Source organism: Thalia democratica, chromosome 4 (genome assembly GCF_965202585.1).
Source record: "Thalia democratica chromosome 4, ktThaDemo2.hap1.1, whole genome shotgun sequence".
NCBI lineage: Eukaryota > Metazoa > Chordata > Thaliacea > Salpida > Salpidae > Thalia > Thalia democratica.
Genome location: NC_139168.1, coordinates 26940266 through 26957322, shown reverse-complemented (window position 1 = coordinate 26957322; position 17057 = coordinate 26940266). Strand labels below are relative to the sequence as shown.

Here is a 17057-nt window from a genome sequence, read left to right as displayed (position 1 = left end):
TCCTTAAGTCTTGATCATTTTTTTCTAATTACTGGCAATTTATTAAAAGACAAAAAAAGTATTTTTAGTGTTAATTATTCGTTAGATTAATATATCTGTTTGTAATTTATTTAAAACTATCAGTACATATATAGTATAACATTAAAGACTAAATAAAACACAAACCGATGTAAAAATTTATTTTTATTTCACAATTATTTTATAGTTCAAGTTTCAGCAGCATTTAGGCGACAAAATATCACAAAAATCTTATTTACTTGTTTTACAGACTTTGTTCAGACGACTCGAAATGACAAACGTTTGTGCGAAAAACAAAAAAAAATCAATTTATTGCTACATATATATGTTGAAACTGTTCACAAAACTTTTGCGACCGAATTTACATGATTCAAGGTCAAGGTACCGCAAACGACCAAATAACACCTTAAATTAAAAGTACCTTTCTAATGAATGTTGCGTTTCAAAGATAAAATGTGAAACAATAAATACTTGAAGACTCGTCAGTTTATAAAAACAAACATCACAATTTTAATTAAACATCGGGTCGTTTAGCTTGTATGCTGAAATTTATTAAAAAAAACACAATTTTAAATTTCATGCCTCGTAGCAAAGCATTTGGCTTTTGAGTTTTAAAAAACTAATTTAATGAAAAACAAGAAAAAGAACTTCTAATTTAAAACTTAATGAAATATACTTTCTTATAACTTTATACAATCAAGACAAGGGCTGCAAAAGTGCAAAGAAACATTTATAACTTATAACAATTGCCAGACTCAATTACAACTAGAAAGTCAAAAATTTCAAAAAATCCGCGGTGAACCTCGATGTTACGCTCCGGATAAACAAGTTCGGATGGTCGAACTAGAGGTTCGTCACGCTCGGCTTCTTGATCAGTTTCCGTTGTGACGTCACGGGAGGTCTGTGTGACGTCATACTTTTATGTGACGTAACAGATGGTGTTTTGCGCGGGTCATCGATCAACAGTCGCTGGAAGACCGTCTGAAATTATTTTTGTGTAAAAAATATTATTTCAATTGATATTTAAACAGTAAGCAGACTAAACTTAAAAAATGCTTGAAACTATTGCAAAGTTTTCGATAAAAATATTATTTTTTACAACCTATTAATTTTTTTTTGTAAAATAACTATAAAACTTAAAGCGCTTAAATTGTTTTTATTACATTTTAATTAGAAAGAACTTGACATAAAATAAATTTCACTGCCAAAAAGCAAAACCCAAGACAATAGGTTGTTAAAAATATTGTTTTTAACTGTAAAAACAAGGTGAGAAAATAAGTAAGAATTATTTAATTTCGTGCATAATTTTTTAATTTTCGGCTTAAGACAAGTATTTTTTTTACTTGTAGTTGTAATGAAAAAAAAACTGTTTATAAAACACAGTTACGTCTTCGCTGTGTTTATTAATTATTTAGACAACAAAACATATGCTTGAAAATTTTGATGACTGTGTGATCATGCATTTTGGTGGTAAAAATGCAGAAATATTTAAAAGGATAAAAATGAAAAAAGTTTTTTGCTTAAAACTTGAAAAATTGAACAGCAGTAAAAAATATCTCAAGCCAAAACTGTTTATTTCTTTATTGTTTAAATTATATTAAAAAAAGAAATTCCTTTAATAAATTTTAAAGTTTATAACATATTAAAGCAAAAACTACCATTATGAGAGAAAATTATTTTGTCAAAACAAAAGTTACTTATAAAATTTATATTTTTGGTAAACTTAACCCATTCTCTTTAAAAATCATCCATGCAAAATATATAAAACACAAATAAATTCATGCAGCATTTGTGCCAAATAAACTATGTGACACATTACAAGACAACATTTATAATTTATTATGATAAATGGACAACTTATTGAACTTATTCTTCGCAAACATTAAATTTAAAAAAAAACTTAAAAGTTTTAAAGTTTACTCTGCTAATATGTCAAAAACGCATGAACTCTCTATTATAATTGACATCAAATAAAAACAATATGTTCAAAGATGTCAAAAATAATATTGTAAGTCAATAAGTCTAGTTTTAGTATATTTTTGAAATACTTGAATATATAATTAAGTTTAATTGCTGACTTTTAAGGGTCTTTTGATCTTATAAAAAACTTAAAATAATATTTTAAAACTCATTTTAAAATCATAATGTACAATTATAAACAAGTAACTTTTGAAGTAAACAAATACCTCATAGTAATTTTTTAATTTACTTACAAATAAATAAATTTTACTAAATACAAAGGGTATTAACAAAAAATGAAACAAAACATTTCAACACAAAACAAAACAAGCTTGAACAAAAAATCGAACAAAACACAACAAATAAAAATAATCTTCAACTTTTAAACTCACGTCACAAATATGTGTCACCGGAATGCTAGAAAAAACAATATTGAAATTTAATATCTTTAATTTTCTCAAACATATAAAAAACAATAAATAGGCATGTTAAACTACCGACTTAATTTTTTTTAAATTTTTTGTTTGTTTTTAATTAAAATTATGCAGGGCCATCTTAAGAAAAGGCAAGTTGTGTAAAAAGTTATAAAATTTCTAAAACCGACTAGTCTATCTTAACACAAAGGAGTTTATTATTTTAAAGTGCATTTATAATTTATTTTATTAAACCGATGTCTTTATTTAGATTTTATTCCCGTGTTTAGGAGGAACATTATTACAAAATAGTTTCTCAAAACTACAAAAAACTTCTCAGCCGAAAGGATGATTCACAGAAAAATGAGTTTGATGAAACATTGATGACTGCAGAAAATATGCATTGAAAAAATTGATAGCAAAAACGCTGATTTTCACATATTTCGGGTGCATGCCATGTTTTAATGTAAATATATACATATGAGTTTTTAGTTACAAAACGCTAATTAAACTGCGGGCAAAATGCTCAAACACGGGCATGTTGCTTGTCTGCTGGCGAATTTTCGTGGCTATCTGAATAATGCATTAGCAGAAAGCAGCTGAACGATAACAAAGTTATGCGTGTCTGGTAGGCGCTACATGCAACAACGCTTTTTTTTTTGTAAATTTGTTTGGAAGCGCTTCAAATTGATCAGCTGACCTCTGCTTAACCTAAACACTTCTCCTATTTTTCGTCAACATACTGACCCACTCTAAACGCTTTCCGTTTTTTTTTTTTAAACGCGGCAATTAATCACTGGCAAGCGCGGCGGCATGTTTGCAGTTTAATCGCACTTAGTGTCAAACCGCCACACTGCAGCCTGATTGACTGCGGAACAAAAAGTTTTTAAAACTTCCAATTTGTCCACTGCTTCGATCGATCGGCTTGTACACAAACACGAATTCTAAAGAGCAGTGAATCGATGAGCGTTGAAGCCGAACTTTTTGCTTTCTGCTAATTGCTGCGTTTTATGTCGGTCGGAAAGTTCAGTTTCGATTCTACCGCCCGGTGTTAAGTTTCATTGGACTTGGTTTTCTTTTTTTTTTGAACTTTTAAAAGCTCCGATTTCAAGCGTTTATTGTTGAAACGCCGCTTTTTCAATGCAATAAAAAAATATGTTGATTATCTGCGTTCAATTACATAAAAACCAGCAAAATGTTTATTTATACTTTAAAGTCAAATTTAATCGCAGTAGGAGGCCGCAGGAGGGGAAAGCAAAGCAGAAACCCCGCAGAGAGTTTGTCAGCAATTCGTTATCGCGAAAATATGCTCGGTATTTCGACTCCCGCAAAAAAAAAACATGATAAGCACCGCGGGAAAGCATTAAAACCCGAATAGTATTAATGAGAACAACGACTGGCTGTTGTGACGTCATAATAACAAATGAAAACTCACGTCGCACATTTCCTTGACACTGACCCGCTGCTCCTCCCTCGCTGCCTGGCAACCCGGGTTGCTGGGGTGGTTGCCATGGTACTTGTTGGCGGTGGTGGTTGGGGTGAGTATGGAGCCTATCTGGTCCTGCTTGACGACCGGGTCGCCGATTTCCATGGGGATGGGGCTGTACTCGGCCCCTTGCAGCATCTGTGGGTAATATTTGTTTATAATTATGTAATAATAAAACAATATAAGAGTGAATAAAATATAGATTCTATTTTTATTATTTAACATTAAAAAACTTAAAGTAGAGTTTGCAGTTCGATTTTTCACTAAATAAAAGTTTATCATCAACTTTTCAAAATAACATCTAAACATTTGTAATATTATTTCTTATGAAAATAGCATCAGCTATTTCGACCAAGTGTTTATGACAAAGATTTTTAGTTTTTGTTTTTAGCTGGTTGTACTAGGTGTGTGCTAATATTTACGTTAAGCAAATGTTTATTTTGGCGAATATTTTCACAAAAATGTTATCCGTATGCAAACAATAGATTAGTTTCTTTTGTAGAAAGTTGAGCAAACAGAATTATCCCAGCTAAACTTTAGCTGGATTTTTAGAAATAGAACTGAATTAAATTAGAAACAAAAGGTTTTTTTTTTAATCTGTTACAGCTTTTAACTATTGTTATATAAAACAATAAACTTTCCTTTACAAAGTTACATAGCATTACATGTACTGAACACAAAAAAAAAATTGAAACAATAGCAGTTGAAAAAAAACAAGCACACAGTTTTCTTGCAATTCATCAAAACACATGTTTAATTTTCTAGACAGAACACAATTACGGGGTGCCAATCAAACAAAATTACAAAAATCTTCCCATCAATCAGACAGCATCTGCTGCGAAATATCTTTGTTTTTATCAATACACCTTCAGGGCACTTTCGCGTATTTTCCACCGGTAAATATGAATAATTCAATTAGCAAGCAGGTCATACCGGTTTGCTTTGAGACTGACTACATTTTTCTAAAGAAATCTTTAAAGAACAAACGCGTGAAAGTTACAAATTCAAAACAACTGTTAATTTAAGTTTGGTGAATTTTGCAAGAAAAACCACTAGCAACAGCCCAAGTTCAAATACGCGGCGCAAGCAGCGAACAAATCAATAAAACCGAGAAATCTCAATTTTTCTGCAAGAATTAAGAGAAAGCGATATTCTTCTGACCGCTTTAGAAAAACTCACTTTTTCTTATTTCGCCAAGCCGCTTGAAATTCAACCCAGTGCTGCAGCTGTTTATCTCGTAAAAAACTGAAAAAATTAAACTTCAAGACGCTTTCACAACTTACCGTCAAACTTGTAGCGAATTTTCGTCGAAAACAATCTTAATTAAATTCGCAACGATTTTCGTCGTCAAAAAACAACTTGCACGCCAAAAAAATCTCGCTATCAAAACTGCACTTTGCTTCAAAAAAAAAAAAGCGAAAGAAATTAATCCCGGCACAATTTTCAACCGAGTTTTTTTTTCAACTCGTCAACAAGCACACAAGAGCGTTGCCGCGACAATTTAATTTCGATCACACGAATTACAAGAAAACTCAATTACAGCGCGGTTTGTTGTTGACACAACCGGGACACGAATTCAAAGCCGCACACGAATTGTGACGTCACCACAAGAATTCTAACATTGTAACGTCACAACGAGTCGAGATTGCTGCGCGGTGACGTAATCAGTCGGAATGACGCGATCTGATTTGTGACGCGACAATCCGAGATGTTAAGCAGACAAGTTATGAATTAAGTAATTAATTAAAAAAGGCTTGGTAGCGATTATTGTTGATGAGAAATTCTCAACTTGTTTGTAGCCATCATTTCAATCGAAATCAACCGAGACCATTAAATTATGAGATTTGTTTTCATGTTGTGGCAGTTTATAAGTTTTACATCATTAAGCTTTTATTTTGTAGCACAATTTGTATATAACAATTATCAATTTGCCCAAACAATGTGATTTGTGACGCAACAACCTGAGTTTTTGAGCAGACAAGTTGTTGTGATTAATTAAAAAAGGCATGGTGGAGATTATTAGTGTTGAGAAATTATCAGCTTGTTTGTATTGAGTCATCAGTTTAATCATAATGTACCGAGACGAGCAGACTAAACGTTCTGTTTTCATATTGCAGTAAAGTTTAACTTCCTTGTTGAGTTTTATTTTAAAAGTATAATTTGTAATGTTGTATTTTTTTTAAGATTACTAACTTGGAAGTGAAGTAGTTATCATGAAAACAATGGTATGAGTTTAAATAAAAATAAAATTAAATATTTACTTTAATAAATAAATATAACAAATTAGAAACATTATATGTTTTGGTTTTAAGAAAACAAATAGAGAGATCTCAACTGCTGGAGGAGAAGTAATATGTTTATTCTTTCAAAAATTTATTTTACAAACTAAGTTTTGGTCAAAGACCTCGTCAGTGCTTAAATAAATCTAAAAAAAGATATGTGACAGTCATGGAAAACAGCATTTAAACAATTAAATTAAAATAAAACCAAATTTTTACTGAAAATTTTTACTTAAGAAACTAAACAAATCAAATGTTAATATTAAGACTGAGTTTTAGTAGAAGTTTAAATTTTTAGCTAAGTTCTAAAATCAATATAACAGCAATAATAATAATAATCAAAGCTGTATGTAGCTTTCTTTTTCTTCTAGTTAATTTACAGAGTAAACATTGCAGAAGCAAAATTAGAAACATATTGAAACTACACTTTCCAGGTGCGAAATTTCAACATGTTTAAATCAAAAAAAAACTATTTTTTCCAAGAAGTGTGAACTGAAGGACAGAGCTGAAAATCAATTTCACACTTTGAAGCTAATTTGATGCGGAAGCGTTGTAGAAGGCAGGTGTCAAAAAACAATTAAGATTTTTTCAGCACAGCGGAAACACTTCAAAGTAAAAATGCTCGGCCAATTGACTGCCTTTTTAATTTATGTTTTGTTCCATACTTAGTCATAGAAAAAAGAAATCATAAATTTTTCAGGGCTGACTCAAATCAAAGTTTTTTCTGGAAATCAAAAAAAAAAGTTCAACTTTTGCTCTTTCTGCTTGAGAGGCGAGAATCAAGAAACTAAAATCGCCTCTTCATTTTTGCCGCGGATTAAAACCTCGCTTCGTGCAGAGGCAAAAAATACGAGCAAAGCTTTTTTGAGTTGATTTTCTACTTTAGAGAGCGAGGTTAGGCAGCAGAGCTAAATTAAAAGCGAAAAGTCGCATTTTTTTTTGGCAGCAGCAGACGCCTGAGTCTCGCTTATGAAGTCGTCGAGATCAAATAAAAACAATAAAGTTTCACGTCAACCTTTATTAAATTTCGTCTAAGTCTATTGTGAACTTGAACGGCGGAATATACAAAAAAATCAAAACAAATTATTTCAGTTTTTTGTTATTGCGCGCAGAGTTAACAGATTTGCATAGAAAATTTGCTTGGAGAATTATTTCTGGCGCTGAGATCAAAGGTTGCCGCAAAAACTTTAAAGCCGCGGTAATTTTAAAAGGCAAAAAAACAATGCAGGCAAAAATAAAAGCGACCACGATTGAAACATCAACAAAAAATAGCGATACTGCGCGAATTAATTCAAGCGTGAAGCGAACTATTGCAGAGTCTTTTACAGGCTTTCAACGTTAAAAATAAAAGGCTTAAATTTCTCGAAAGAACCTTCAGCTCGACCATGTATGACCAAATCCCCCTTATATGATTTTTTCTTTGCGCCAACAACAAACAAACAGACAAAAGCCATAAAGTAAAATATTCATTACAGTAACCTCTCGCTTATTTACGCACATTATGCCCACAGAAAAAGTGCGTAAAGATATGAGAGATCGTAAAGAAACGAGAGGTACCAAACATACTCACTATAATGGCTGTTTTTTAATATTGCTTCTAGTTAAAAGCAGACTGGGCACTTTCCCACTTTTAACTATATGTTTACTTCATTTATAAATATGAAAACAACAGATAAAACTATACATATATTAAAAAAAAGGATTTGAATTTCTACAAAATAATGATAATACTATATTATTGTTTTATTACTATTACTATTTTAATAATAAGTAGAAATTATCTTTATCTTTCTTTGTATGTGACATTTATATTCTATTCTACTTAGCAAATTCAATTTATAATTAAGCTTTCATCACAATTATAAAATGGTGTTTATTAATATACAGGGCAAGACTGCTGTATTATTTCTTTGTGTTTTAAACTCTCATTATTTCATTATACTTTCATTATTAAACACAGTCATGTTTATTTCAGAATTTTGATTTAATCTCTTATTGTTAACCAAATTTCTGATATAATGAGGTATAAATAAATATTTATCAATTAGTCAAGGAACATAAATTTAAAAAGTATAAAGATATAAAGAGGTGTGTTATCATTCAAAAACATATTTTAATTTAAAAATATACATTAAACTTAATTTGTGCAATATTAGAAAAAATTAATTTTTTTTTCTGAATTTGATAGAATTTTGAAATGCGTAACTAAACGAGAGTACGTAACGTCACGAGTGCGTAAAGATCCGAGAGGTTACTGTACATCGAGTTTTACTGCTTGTGTTTGTTTGTAGTCGTCTAGTTTTGCTACTTCTGGTTTTTAATAATTGTGTTTGACGTAAGTTTACTTTCAGCATAAGCTGTCGGGTTTGTGCATACCAGTTTTATAACACGGTAGAGATAAGTTTAAATTACTAAAATATTTTAACAAAAAAAAGTTGTATGAGAATTTTCTATATCATTTTTTTTATTTAAATACTAAATAGGGAGTGAAATTGTTTAACCACAACTTTTTTAACTTCATTTACAGTAATCTAAACATATAATTATAAATACAAAACAAAATTATTAAGAGCACAAAATATGTTCAAAGTGAAAATATCAAAAGCAGCTTTCCCATATAAACTACAATCACATACTTATGTTTAAAGTAGTTTGTTTCATTCAAGTGGCTAAAACTTAAGTACAAAGCTTTTTATTAGGTTTACAACAATATCGTGTTTATTAAATAAATGTTGTTATAAACAGTCTGTGATGTTAAATTGTCTTTTGTATTGCACTTAGATTATATAAACAAAAACTTGATTTTGTTTCAAAAACAAATACATTTATTTTAAAGGTCATGTGAATGTCCTTTAAGCTTATTATCAAAATAATTAGTATATATTGTCATTCTCAAGATGTGATATAACAACTAAACATATACAGTCTTACTTTTACTGAGAAAAATTGTATATTCAAAAGCTTTCTATTTTATAAAAATTGAATTTAACAATAAAACTACTTTTTTTTTTAACTAATATGAAAATTATTCAAGTGATGTTACCAAACGGATATTACAATTGTTTTATAATACTTATGAAAATAAAGTATCATACATTAAATTTTAAGTGTATATAAAAGCTGTAGTCTAAGTTACCTGTATTCCACTAAAAGCAAAAAGACAAACTTTTCAAGCGGATTTTCACAACACAAAAAACCATGCAAACTATGTTTGACAACTTGCAAACCAACCATTCACCAATCGCAAATATTTACTTTTAACAACACGCTTTTTGATTCTCACAAGAACCTAACTCCAAAAGCGTGACGAAAAAAGGCGCCAGAGGAAGTTTAAAAAAAACTGAAGTCAAAAGTGAATAATAGTTGAGAGTCTAGGCAGTAATCTAATTACGAACATTTCACTGTGATCTAACTGCGGGAAACTTCAATTTCTTGCCCGCCAATTTTTTTTTTGTGAGAAAGGCATTGTAACGAAACACGTCGTAAATATTTTATTGCTTCTTCTAGCGTGTGAGTCATCTATCGCCACCCGAAACTTTCACAGAACAAGTATCGAGCTTTCTCACACTTGTTGTTGTGATGTTGAGCAAAAAATTCAATTAGATTGGCTGAGGTTTGAATTTCATAAAAAAATGTTCAAATTTCCAGACAAGCTCGTTGTAATCAAACTGAAATTAAAGTAAAGCTTTAGTAAATGAGAATTTTTTTAATGCAAGTTTTTTTCGAACATTTTCAAAAACCAAGCGCAGTATTAACTTGATTACACAGTGCAAATATTGCCTTAAAATTATCAGTTTTTTAACAATTTTTTTTTTAGAAAAACTTATTCAATCAAACTGAAATATAAATACAGCTCAACTAAATACACATTTTTAAAGTAAAACGGTCGAGTTTTTGTACTAAAAATCGCAGTATTTACTTCATTAGGCAGTGCAAACACTGTAAGCAAACACCGTCTTGAAATTCACGCATCAGTAAGCACAAAAACGCCCGTCAATAAAAACATTTTTGTTGAAGAATTCTTAAATTTCAAGCAACCTGATACACATCTTGACCTCAGTTCGAACTCATCAAGAAATTTTGTTTTGAAGTTTTGAGCTTTTTGAGTATTAAACTTTTAGTTTCACAGCTATGCAAAGTATTTATTTATTTACGGTCACTGGTAAACTTTATCAGTAAACAAAGCTTTGTTTGTTCTGTTGAAAAAATATTTGTTTACCGAAACCGCGCAAATTTGTTTTAATAAAACGAAAACCCAAATAACCTAAAGCATAGTTGAGGCATTATTGAATTAATAAGTTTGGTAATCGTACTTTAATTGGTTTTGACAAGACTGTCTGTAAACATTGCCTTACGGAAACTATAAGGATTAAATTCGTCTATTGAAAGAAAGCTAATACCATGTAAGAACAAAACAAACACTTGAACCAACGAGACAATCAAAAAGATTAAAATAGACCACTTAATTGTAGTCGTCGATTGTGACAAATTTAAACAAAGAAAACGTCAAACTTGTTCAACGAGTAAATAGCAAGTCGCACACCTAAAAGCAAATATAGATGCACATTTATTTTAATATATTTATTACAAAACAGAATCAAATTTATTCATTTTATGCTGAGAAATTTATTAGATTTTTAAAAATACCTTGTTTACATTAAGAATATCTAATATCCATTTATACAACAAAAGATTACATAAAAACTTTAAATTTTTCAAAAGAAGTTAATCTTTATAGTAAAAAAGCAATAAATATAAGAATTTTTATTACACAATACAAACTTTTTCATCTATAGTTTGAACATTAATAAATCAATAAAACTTAAAACAATTAAAGTTATTTATTAATATAATATATATTGCTAACTTTTTTTTAAATAGAAAACATATTTAAGAAGCAATGTAAATATGTCGTTGTAAACAGGAGTCTTTCAATAGTATAAAAAAATCACATAATTTATTTAAAACTCCCAATCAATTTCAACACACAAAATCACAAACACATAATTCTTACAAGCAGCTTTCACGTTCGATTGCGCCAACAAAAAGCAGCCCGTGGCAACCCGAAAACACAAACAGCGGGTTAAAGTGAAGGGCCTCAAACACTCGAACTGAGGGCACTTGCGCGCTGGCTACTACATGGCGACTGTAGCGCAGTTAACCGCCAAAACGACAACAAACGCGCTTGGTGCGTTCGAGGGCTCTCGACACAGGCGCTGCAAAAGCTGGGTTGGTCTTTCACGAGGAGAAGCAGCACGCTTCAACTCAATGCAATTAGCTAATCGGTGAAAGTTTTTTACTGTCTTCTAACTCACTTTTAATTTAGTCAAAGTATGTTTGCTCAACAAAGCATTTACAACTTTTCAGTTCAAACAGCTCAGTATTTACTCAGCTGAAACTAATTAAAAGCGTAGTGCGGCCGGTTCCCACAACAAACAAACGCACCCACAAAAAACGTGACTTTCCTGCACAAAACGGCTAATCACGAGCACAAACAATGAGGGACATGCAACACTCACTGCTTCGTCGTTGGGGGAAAACCCTCTGTTGTGAACGACGAGCTGGTCCCCTGGCGAGGTGTGAGCGGGAACCCTGATGCCAGTAAGGAGCTCGGAACCGCTGAAGAGCTGCTCGGCGGAGCTCGCGAGCTGAATGAAGTGATAATGGTGAAGCGAAGTTATTTGGTAACAACGGAACGATGTTTTTGTGCACAGAACTACTTTAGCACAAACAAACTTTTGGCATATTTTCCGTTTAGACTTTTGATTTATTTTTAGTATATTGAAACATACATAATTTTTACTTTCTTGCGTTGTTATATGAGGAAATAAAAGTTTGACCTTGATGCTACACAGTACATATATTTATATATATATATGTTGTAAAAGTAGTTGCATGAGACAATCGTGTATGCAGACACAAAAATGAAACATGTTGAAACATGAAACTAATGGTTTGATTGAAAACAGAAAAATGAACTTACATTTTTGAGGCGGGGGTCCTTGGTGGCGGAGTCGTCTTGGGAATTGTACTTGTTTTGCAGGCAGCATTGCGGGTCGTGCTTACCTTTGAGGGGAGAATCTGCAAGATTGGTGGTTAACAAGCTTCCATGCTAGTTCAAAACTTGTATAATTTCTAGTTAAGTTGTGATAAAGTAATTTACTGTTTGTTAAAAATGATAGACTGGATTAAGTCTTTAAAACCAAACTAGCTTTTACATCTGAAAAGAGAACATGTGTTTTTATTCTTTACATGTTCGCAAGTAGTTTTAAACTTTTCGGAAACCAACTGACTAATAAAAAAATAATTAATCGGTTAACATTATTAAAAGTAATTGACAATTGAATAATTCAAAATTAAAAATATTAAAAGTTGTTTCAACTAATTGGGGTTTTAAAACCGTGACAAACTTATAAACTCCAACCATTTTTTGTTTCAACTTGATCAATTATAAAGCTAAACACATAAGATTTATACTGTAAACATTTTATTACCAAATAAAGTAAAAACAAGCTAACTGGGGACAAAAATGTTTCTGTCCTTGGCGTTGTGGCCCCTGTGGTCGGGACTACTGCTCCCGGTGGTGCTCCCGTTCGAGCTGCCGTCCCCCGAATCCCTGGTTGCCACGGACAACAGGGCGGTTGCCGGGGAGCCCTCCTTCTCGTCGTCAAGCATCTGGATGATTTCCCGCAAAGTTCTGTTTTCGTTCATCAAACTGTGCTGCCTCTGCTCTAACGCTTTCACCTGGGCGAAATTGTTTATTGAAGCTGTTTTAGTCTAGTGCGATCAATATTTCAAATATCAAGGTGATACTTATCATTGAATTCCAGTAAAACACAAAAAAAAAATTAAAAAATCAAATGAAAAAAGTTATACAAAGTATAAAATATACTGTAATAAACACTCTTTAACAAAAATAACAAAAAAAACAGATAATAAAAATCACAAGTATACCTTACATAAATTAGTTTATAATCCCTCAACACAAAACCAACTTTTTCAGCGAACCCCGAAGTTTCCCTCTGCAGGGCGCTGGTGCAGAACCTGCCGAACTTCTGCCACTCGCACGCGTTCCTCTGCGCCCGCTTCCTCTCCCTGTCCAGGTGCACGCACGTCTGCATCGCCTCCTGGTGGTCCTCCTGCAGCTTCAGGTTCTGGTGCTGCAGCTGCTGGTTCAGGTCGGACAGCCGCTGCACCTGGTTCTGTCTTTGCTGTGAATGAGGAATGAATTTTTAGTGTTAATCTGTCAACTAAATTTTGACAAGTTGGTTTGTCTATTACAAAGTTTACTTATCTACTTGGCTGTAATAGTTATGTTAGTTGGTTAACAAAACACTTTTTTAATATTTATTATATTACAGTCCATTTTAAACTTAAGAAAACAACACAAGTATAAATGTGATAAAAAAACAATAATTAAAATAATGAAGTGTGTGAAATAACTTATAGAAATTATTACAAAGTGGGCATTGATTTGTAGCTTACTCTGCATCCTTTTAACACACATACTTTTATTGCGTTGATAAAAAGGTGAATGCTTTGTGAATGTCATTGTCAAATATATATACTTTGAACTTTGTTTGCTGTTACTTTGAAGTGTTTTGATTAAAAGAATTACAGGTCAAATGTTACTTTGTGCTTTAAGTAGTTAACTAGGTAAAACAGCTAATAGAACTTATTACAGTATGGTGGACATCAATTAGGTACGTACTTTGAACCCAGGAAAAAGTGAGTATATTATGTGAAATGGGTACTTAGCAGTTTTGGGACATTTTTAATCTATTCATATCAAAGAGTAGCTGAGATGTATTAACATTCAACAATATTAATGTTTGAAGAGCTCTTGTAGTGTCATCACAAGATAAATTGTGTAGGCTCAAATATAATTCATTATCTAAAAACTTTTAAGTCAGTAAACTGGTTGAAAGAATTTTTTAGTTTTGATTGCACATCTGCTTTGTAGCTTACTGTTAGTGTAACCTTTTAACTTATTTATCTTTATTGCATTAATAAAAAGGTGGTGACTTTGCAACTGTCATTATCAACTAAATTTTGTCAACTTAATTCGTCTATTATCAAGTTTACTCATCTACTTGGCTATAATAGTATAATACTTATTATAGTTGGTTCACAAAACACTTTTTAACATTCATTATATTAATTATAGTTCATTTCCAACTTAATAAAACAACATAAGTATTTATATGATAAAAAATCAAAAATTCTCATATAATTAAACAAAGATTTTAATAGAAAAAACACATAAAACACATAAAAAATTTGGCCTCAGAAATTTCTTAAATGGCAGTGAAACCACATTTTTTCAATAAATTTCAATTGTTTATCCTGATGTGGCTTATTCACATGACTTTACCATATATTGGTTTTGTTGTAAAAATACAAAATGAAGCAATCAGTTGGTATAAAAATTTTAAAGTATCATAAAAAATCTATGCATATAAATTAAAACTAAGCAAAGCAGTTACTTTAAACATTACTTTATCATTAGACTTCAAATACATATGCAAATTTTGTAGATTAACTTTATCAGCACTGATTACTAAGTAAATATTGACTTTACTAAATTTATACTACATTAAATTTTCTATTACTATAACTATCTACGACAATAGAAAAGTTTTAAAATATTTACTAGTTTTTTTTTCTATTTTCAGATAACAGACTAAATATACTTTTTAAAATTCTTATAAGTTCAATAAAAGATAAGTTTTAAGATACAATAAAAGTGATTCCAGATATCTATAGAAATACAAATTAAAATCAATTAGGTTATCATTTCAACACAAAAATAACATAACAAAACATTTTAAATTTAGTTATATATAATATATAATACTTTTTTAACAAAGTATGTTTGTTTTAAGATAGTTTAGTACATTGTATAAAAAAAGTTAAGATTGTAAGGGATCAGCCTTGTTTTCTTTACAATTTGGTATTATTTATTATATTTACATCTTAGCAACAATTATTTAAAATTAATTAAATCTCAACTATACTTTCTAAGATATCACATTCAGGGAGATCATTTCTTTTTGAAGGTTTCAACTAATGAAAGTAAAGTTCTAAAATTTATTCTATACCATTAAGTTTTTCACAAAATGTTTTAACTACAAAAATTTTATTTTTCTAAACAGTTTTCTTCTTTTAAATAAACTTAAATAGTATTATAAAAATATCTGTTGATTGAAAAAAAGGAACTAAGTTTAAAATTTAATTACCAAATCTTTCCTACTTTTAGAATCCTAAAAGAAGATAGGTTTTTGATACTTTAGTAAAGGCCATATGGGGTAAAGCACTTTCTTACATGATAATCTAATTTTAAATATCTTAAAACTAGCTAGCAGTTGTAGCAATACTGTGTTCTAAAAATCAAATTAGATTTTGATATATGAGGACTAATAGACAGAGAGTTCAACAGGTTATTTATGGAAGGAATTTCTTTATAAATCTTTATTGCCCTACAGCAATCCTACTGAAAGTTCCAGAGTTGAATCTTAACGTAAAAACAAACAATCCTATCACAGTACTTATTTTATTTTAGATAAGTTTTCCCTTAAAAAATTAATAAAAACTATTCTATTTTAGTCATAAAATTCCTTAACTTAACTTTTTAGTCATTGTAATAGAATTATTTTAAAAAATCAAGAAACATTTACTGAAAATTGATTAAAAATAAAAGTGAAGATAGACTGATAGTAAATTTTATAAATTTAAGAGAAAATCACTGATTAAATATTTTTCTTCAATACGATTGAACAGAAACTTTTACACATCCAAAAGTTAATTAACTTTTTCAAATTGTTAAAAGCATTCTATAGTATATATTCTAAACGTTCATAAATTGGCCAATGTTAAACTTTGTAAAAAAAATGTTAAACCTTTTATGGCCTTAAATTTTAATAAAACAGTAAAATTTTCCAAATTCCTTGTATGTACTTGTACATTATAAAATTTAACTAAATAACTATAACTCAAAATAAGTAGCCAATCTTTTAAACATCTTTTTAACTTTAAATTTAAATTTTCATGTTAATTAAAATACTTTGAGCTTAAGAATTACAACTTTTACAAAACATTAAAGTTAGTTACAACAATATTTTCAGCAACCAAATGTCTCATTTTGTATGTAATAAACAACAATTTTAGGCTTTTTAAATACAGTAACAAAAACTACATTTGTCAGAAAAATAACTATTAACTTCTATATAACATTTCATCTTGCAAAATACAACTTTACACGTTCAAACAAACCATTTCAAAAATATTGAAACCAAACAGCATATTTAAAACAAAAACTACACCTTAAAATACAAAAAAACTAGGAGTACATGAAAAAAACAAACCATCAAGGTGTGCTGGTAGTCGCCTGCCGTCAGACTGAGCCGGTGGGTGTCCATCTCCAGTTTCTTGATTATCTGCAGCAGGTACTCTTTCGGCTTGGCCCTCAGATCGTCGTCACTCTTCAGGTGGTGCGTCTTGGGGGGTTCCCCCTGACCCCACAAGGGAGGCATGTTGGAGTTGAGGGAAGAGCGGCTGCTGGAGGAGGAGGAGTTGGTGCTCGGCTGCTGGGGAGGGTGCCTGGCCATCTGATGCTGTCTGTAGTCCATGTGAGCTTTTGTGGTGTGGAGCCTTTTGAATGAGTAAACGGTAAGGAATAAGGTAACAAATTAACAATTCTGCAACATGTTTTTTAATATTACAAGAAGTACTGAACCTAATTAGCAAAGGGATGGTATTAAAGTAATCCACAAATAAAAATAAGCTTATTTTACTAAAAATGTTATTTAATAAAAATTGTTATAATGCAACTTATGTTTTAAATTAAAACCCAAAAAATTTAATAAACTCTAAACATGTTAATTTAACAAAAACAACAATCAA

General features: G+C 30.6%; 1 protein-coding gene across 2 annotated transcripts; it reads right to left on the bottom strand.

Moving 5' to 3' along the window:
• Window positions 1-222: 222 nt before the first annotated feature.
• On the bottom strand, window positions 223-16847 carry LOC145834409 (uncharacterized). Of its 2 annotated transcripts, XM_082941834.1 has the most exons (7): window positions 16520-16847; window positions 13151-13366; window positions 12674-12899; window positions 12139-12236; window positions 3826-4014; window positions 2370-2394; window positions 864-999 (listed from the first exon to the last, which is right to left on the bottom strand). In XM_082941834.1, exons 1-6 carry the CDS (start codon window positions 16781-16783, stop codon window positions 2371-2373), a joined length of 1017 nt encoding a protein of 338 aa, XP_082797960.1. In that variant the 5' UTR covers window positions 16784-16847; the 3' UTR covers window positions 864-999; window position 2370. The 2 variants fall into 2 exon arrangements, with proteins under 2 accessions (XP_082797959.1, XP_082797960.1); XM_082941833.1 differs by lacking the exon at window positions 2370-2394 and having other exon boundaries at window positions 223-999.
• Between the last annotated feature and the right edge of the window lie 210 nt (window positions 16848-17057).

Bases quoted from the DNA above. Each gene is read 5' to 3' on its own strand.
- LOC145834409 (XM_082941833.1), bottom strand. From the start codon at position 16,783: ATGGACTACAGACAGCATCAGATGGCCAGGCACCCTCCCCAGCAGCCG. The intron at 12,900-13,150 runs GTTGGTTTTGTG...AATTTCGCCCAG, and splicing joins CTTCGGGGTTCGCTGAAAAA to GTGAAAGCGTTAGAGCAGAG. The intron at 4,015-12,138 runs GTAAGTTCATTT...TATTACCCACAG, and splicing joins AGGACCCCCGCCTCAAAAAT to ATGCTGCAAGGGGCCGAGTA.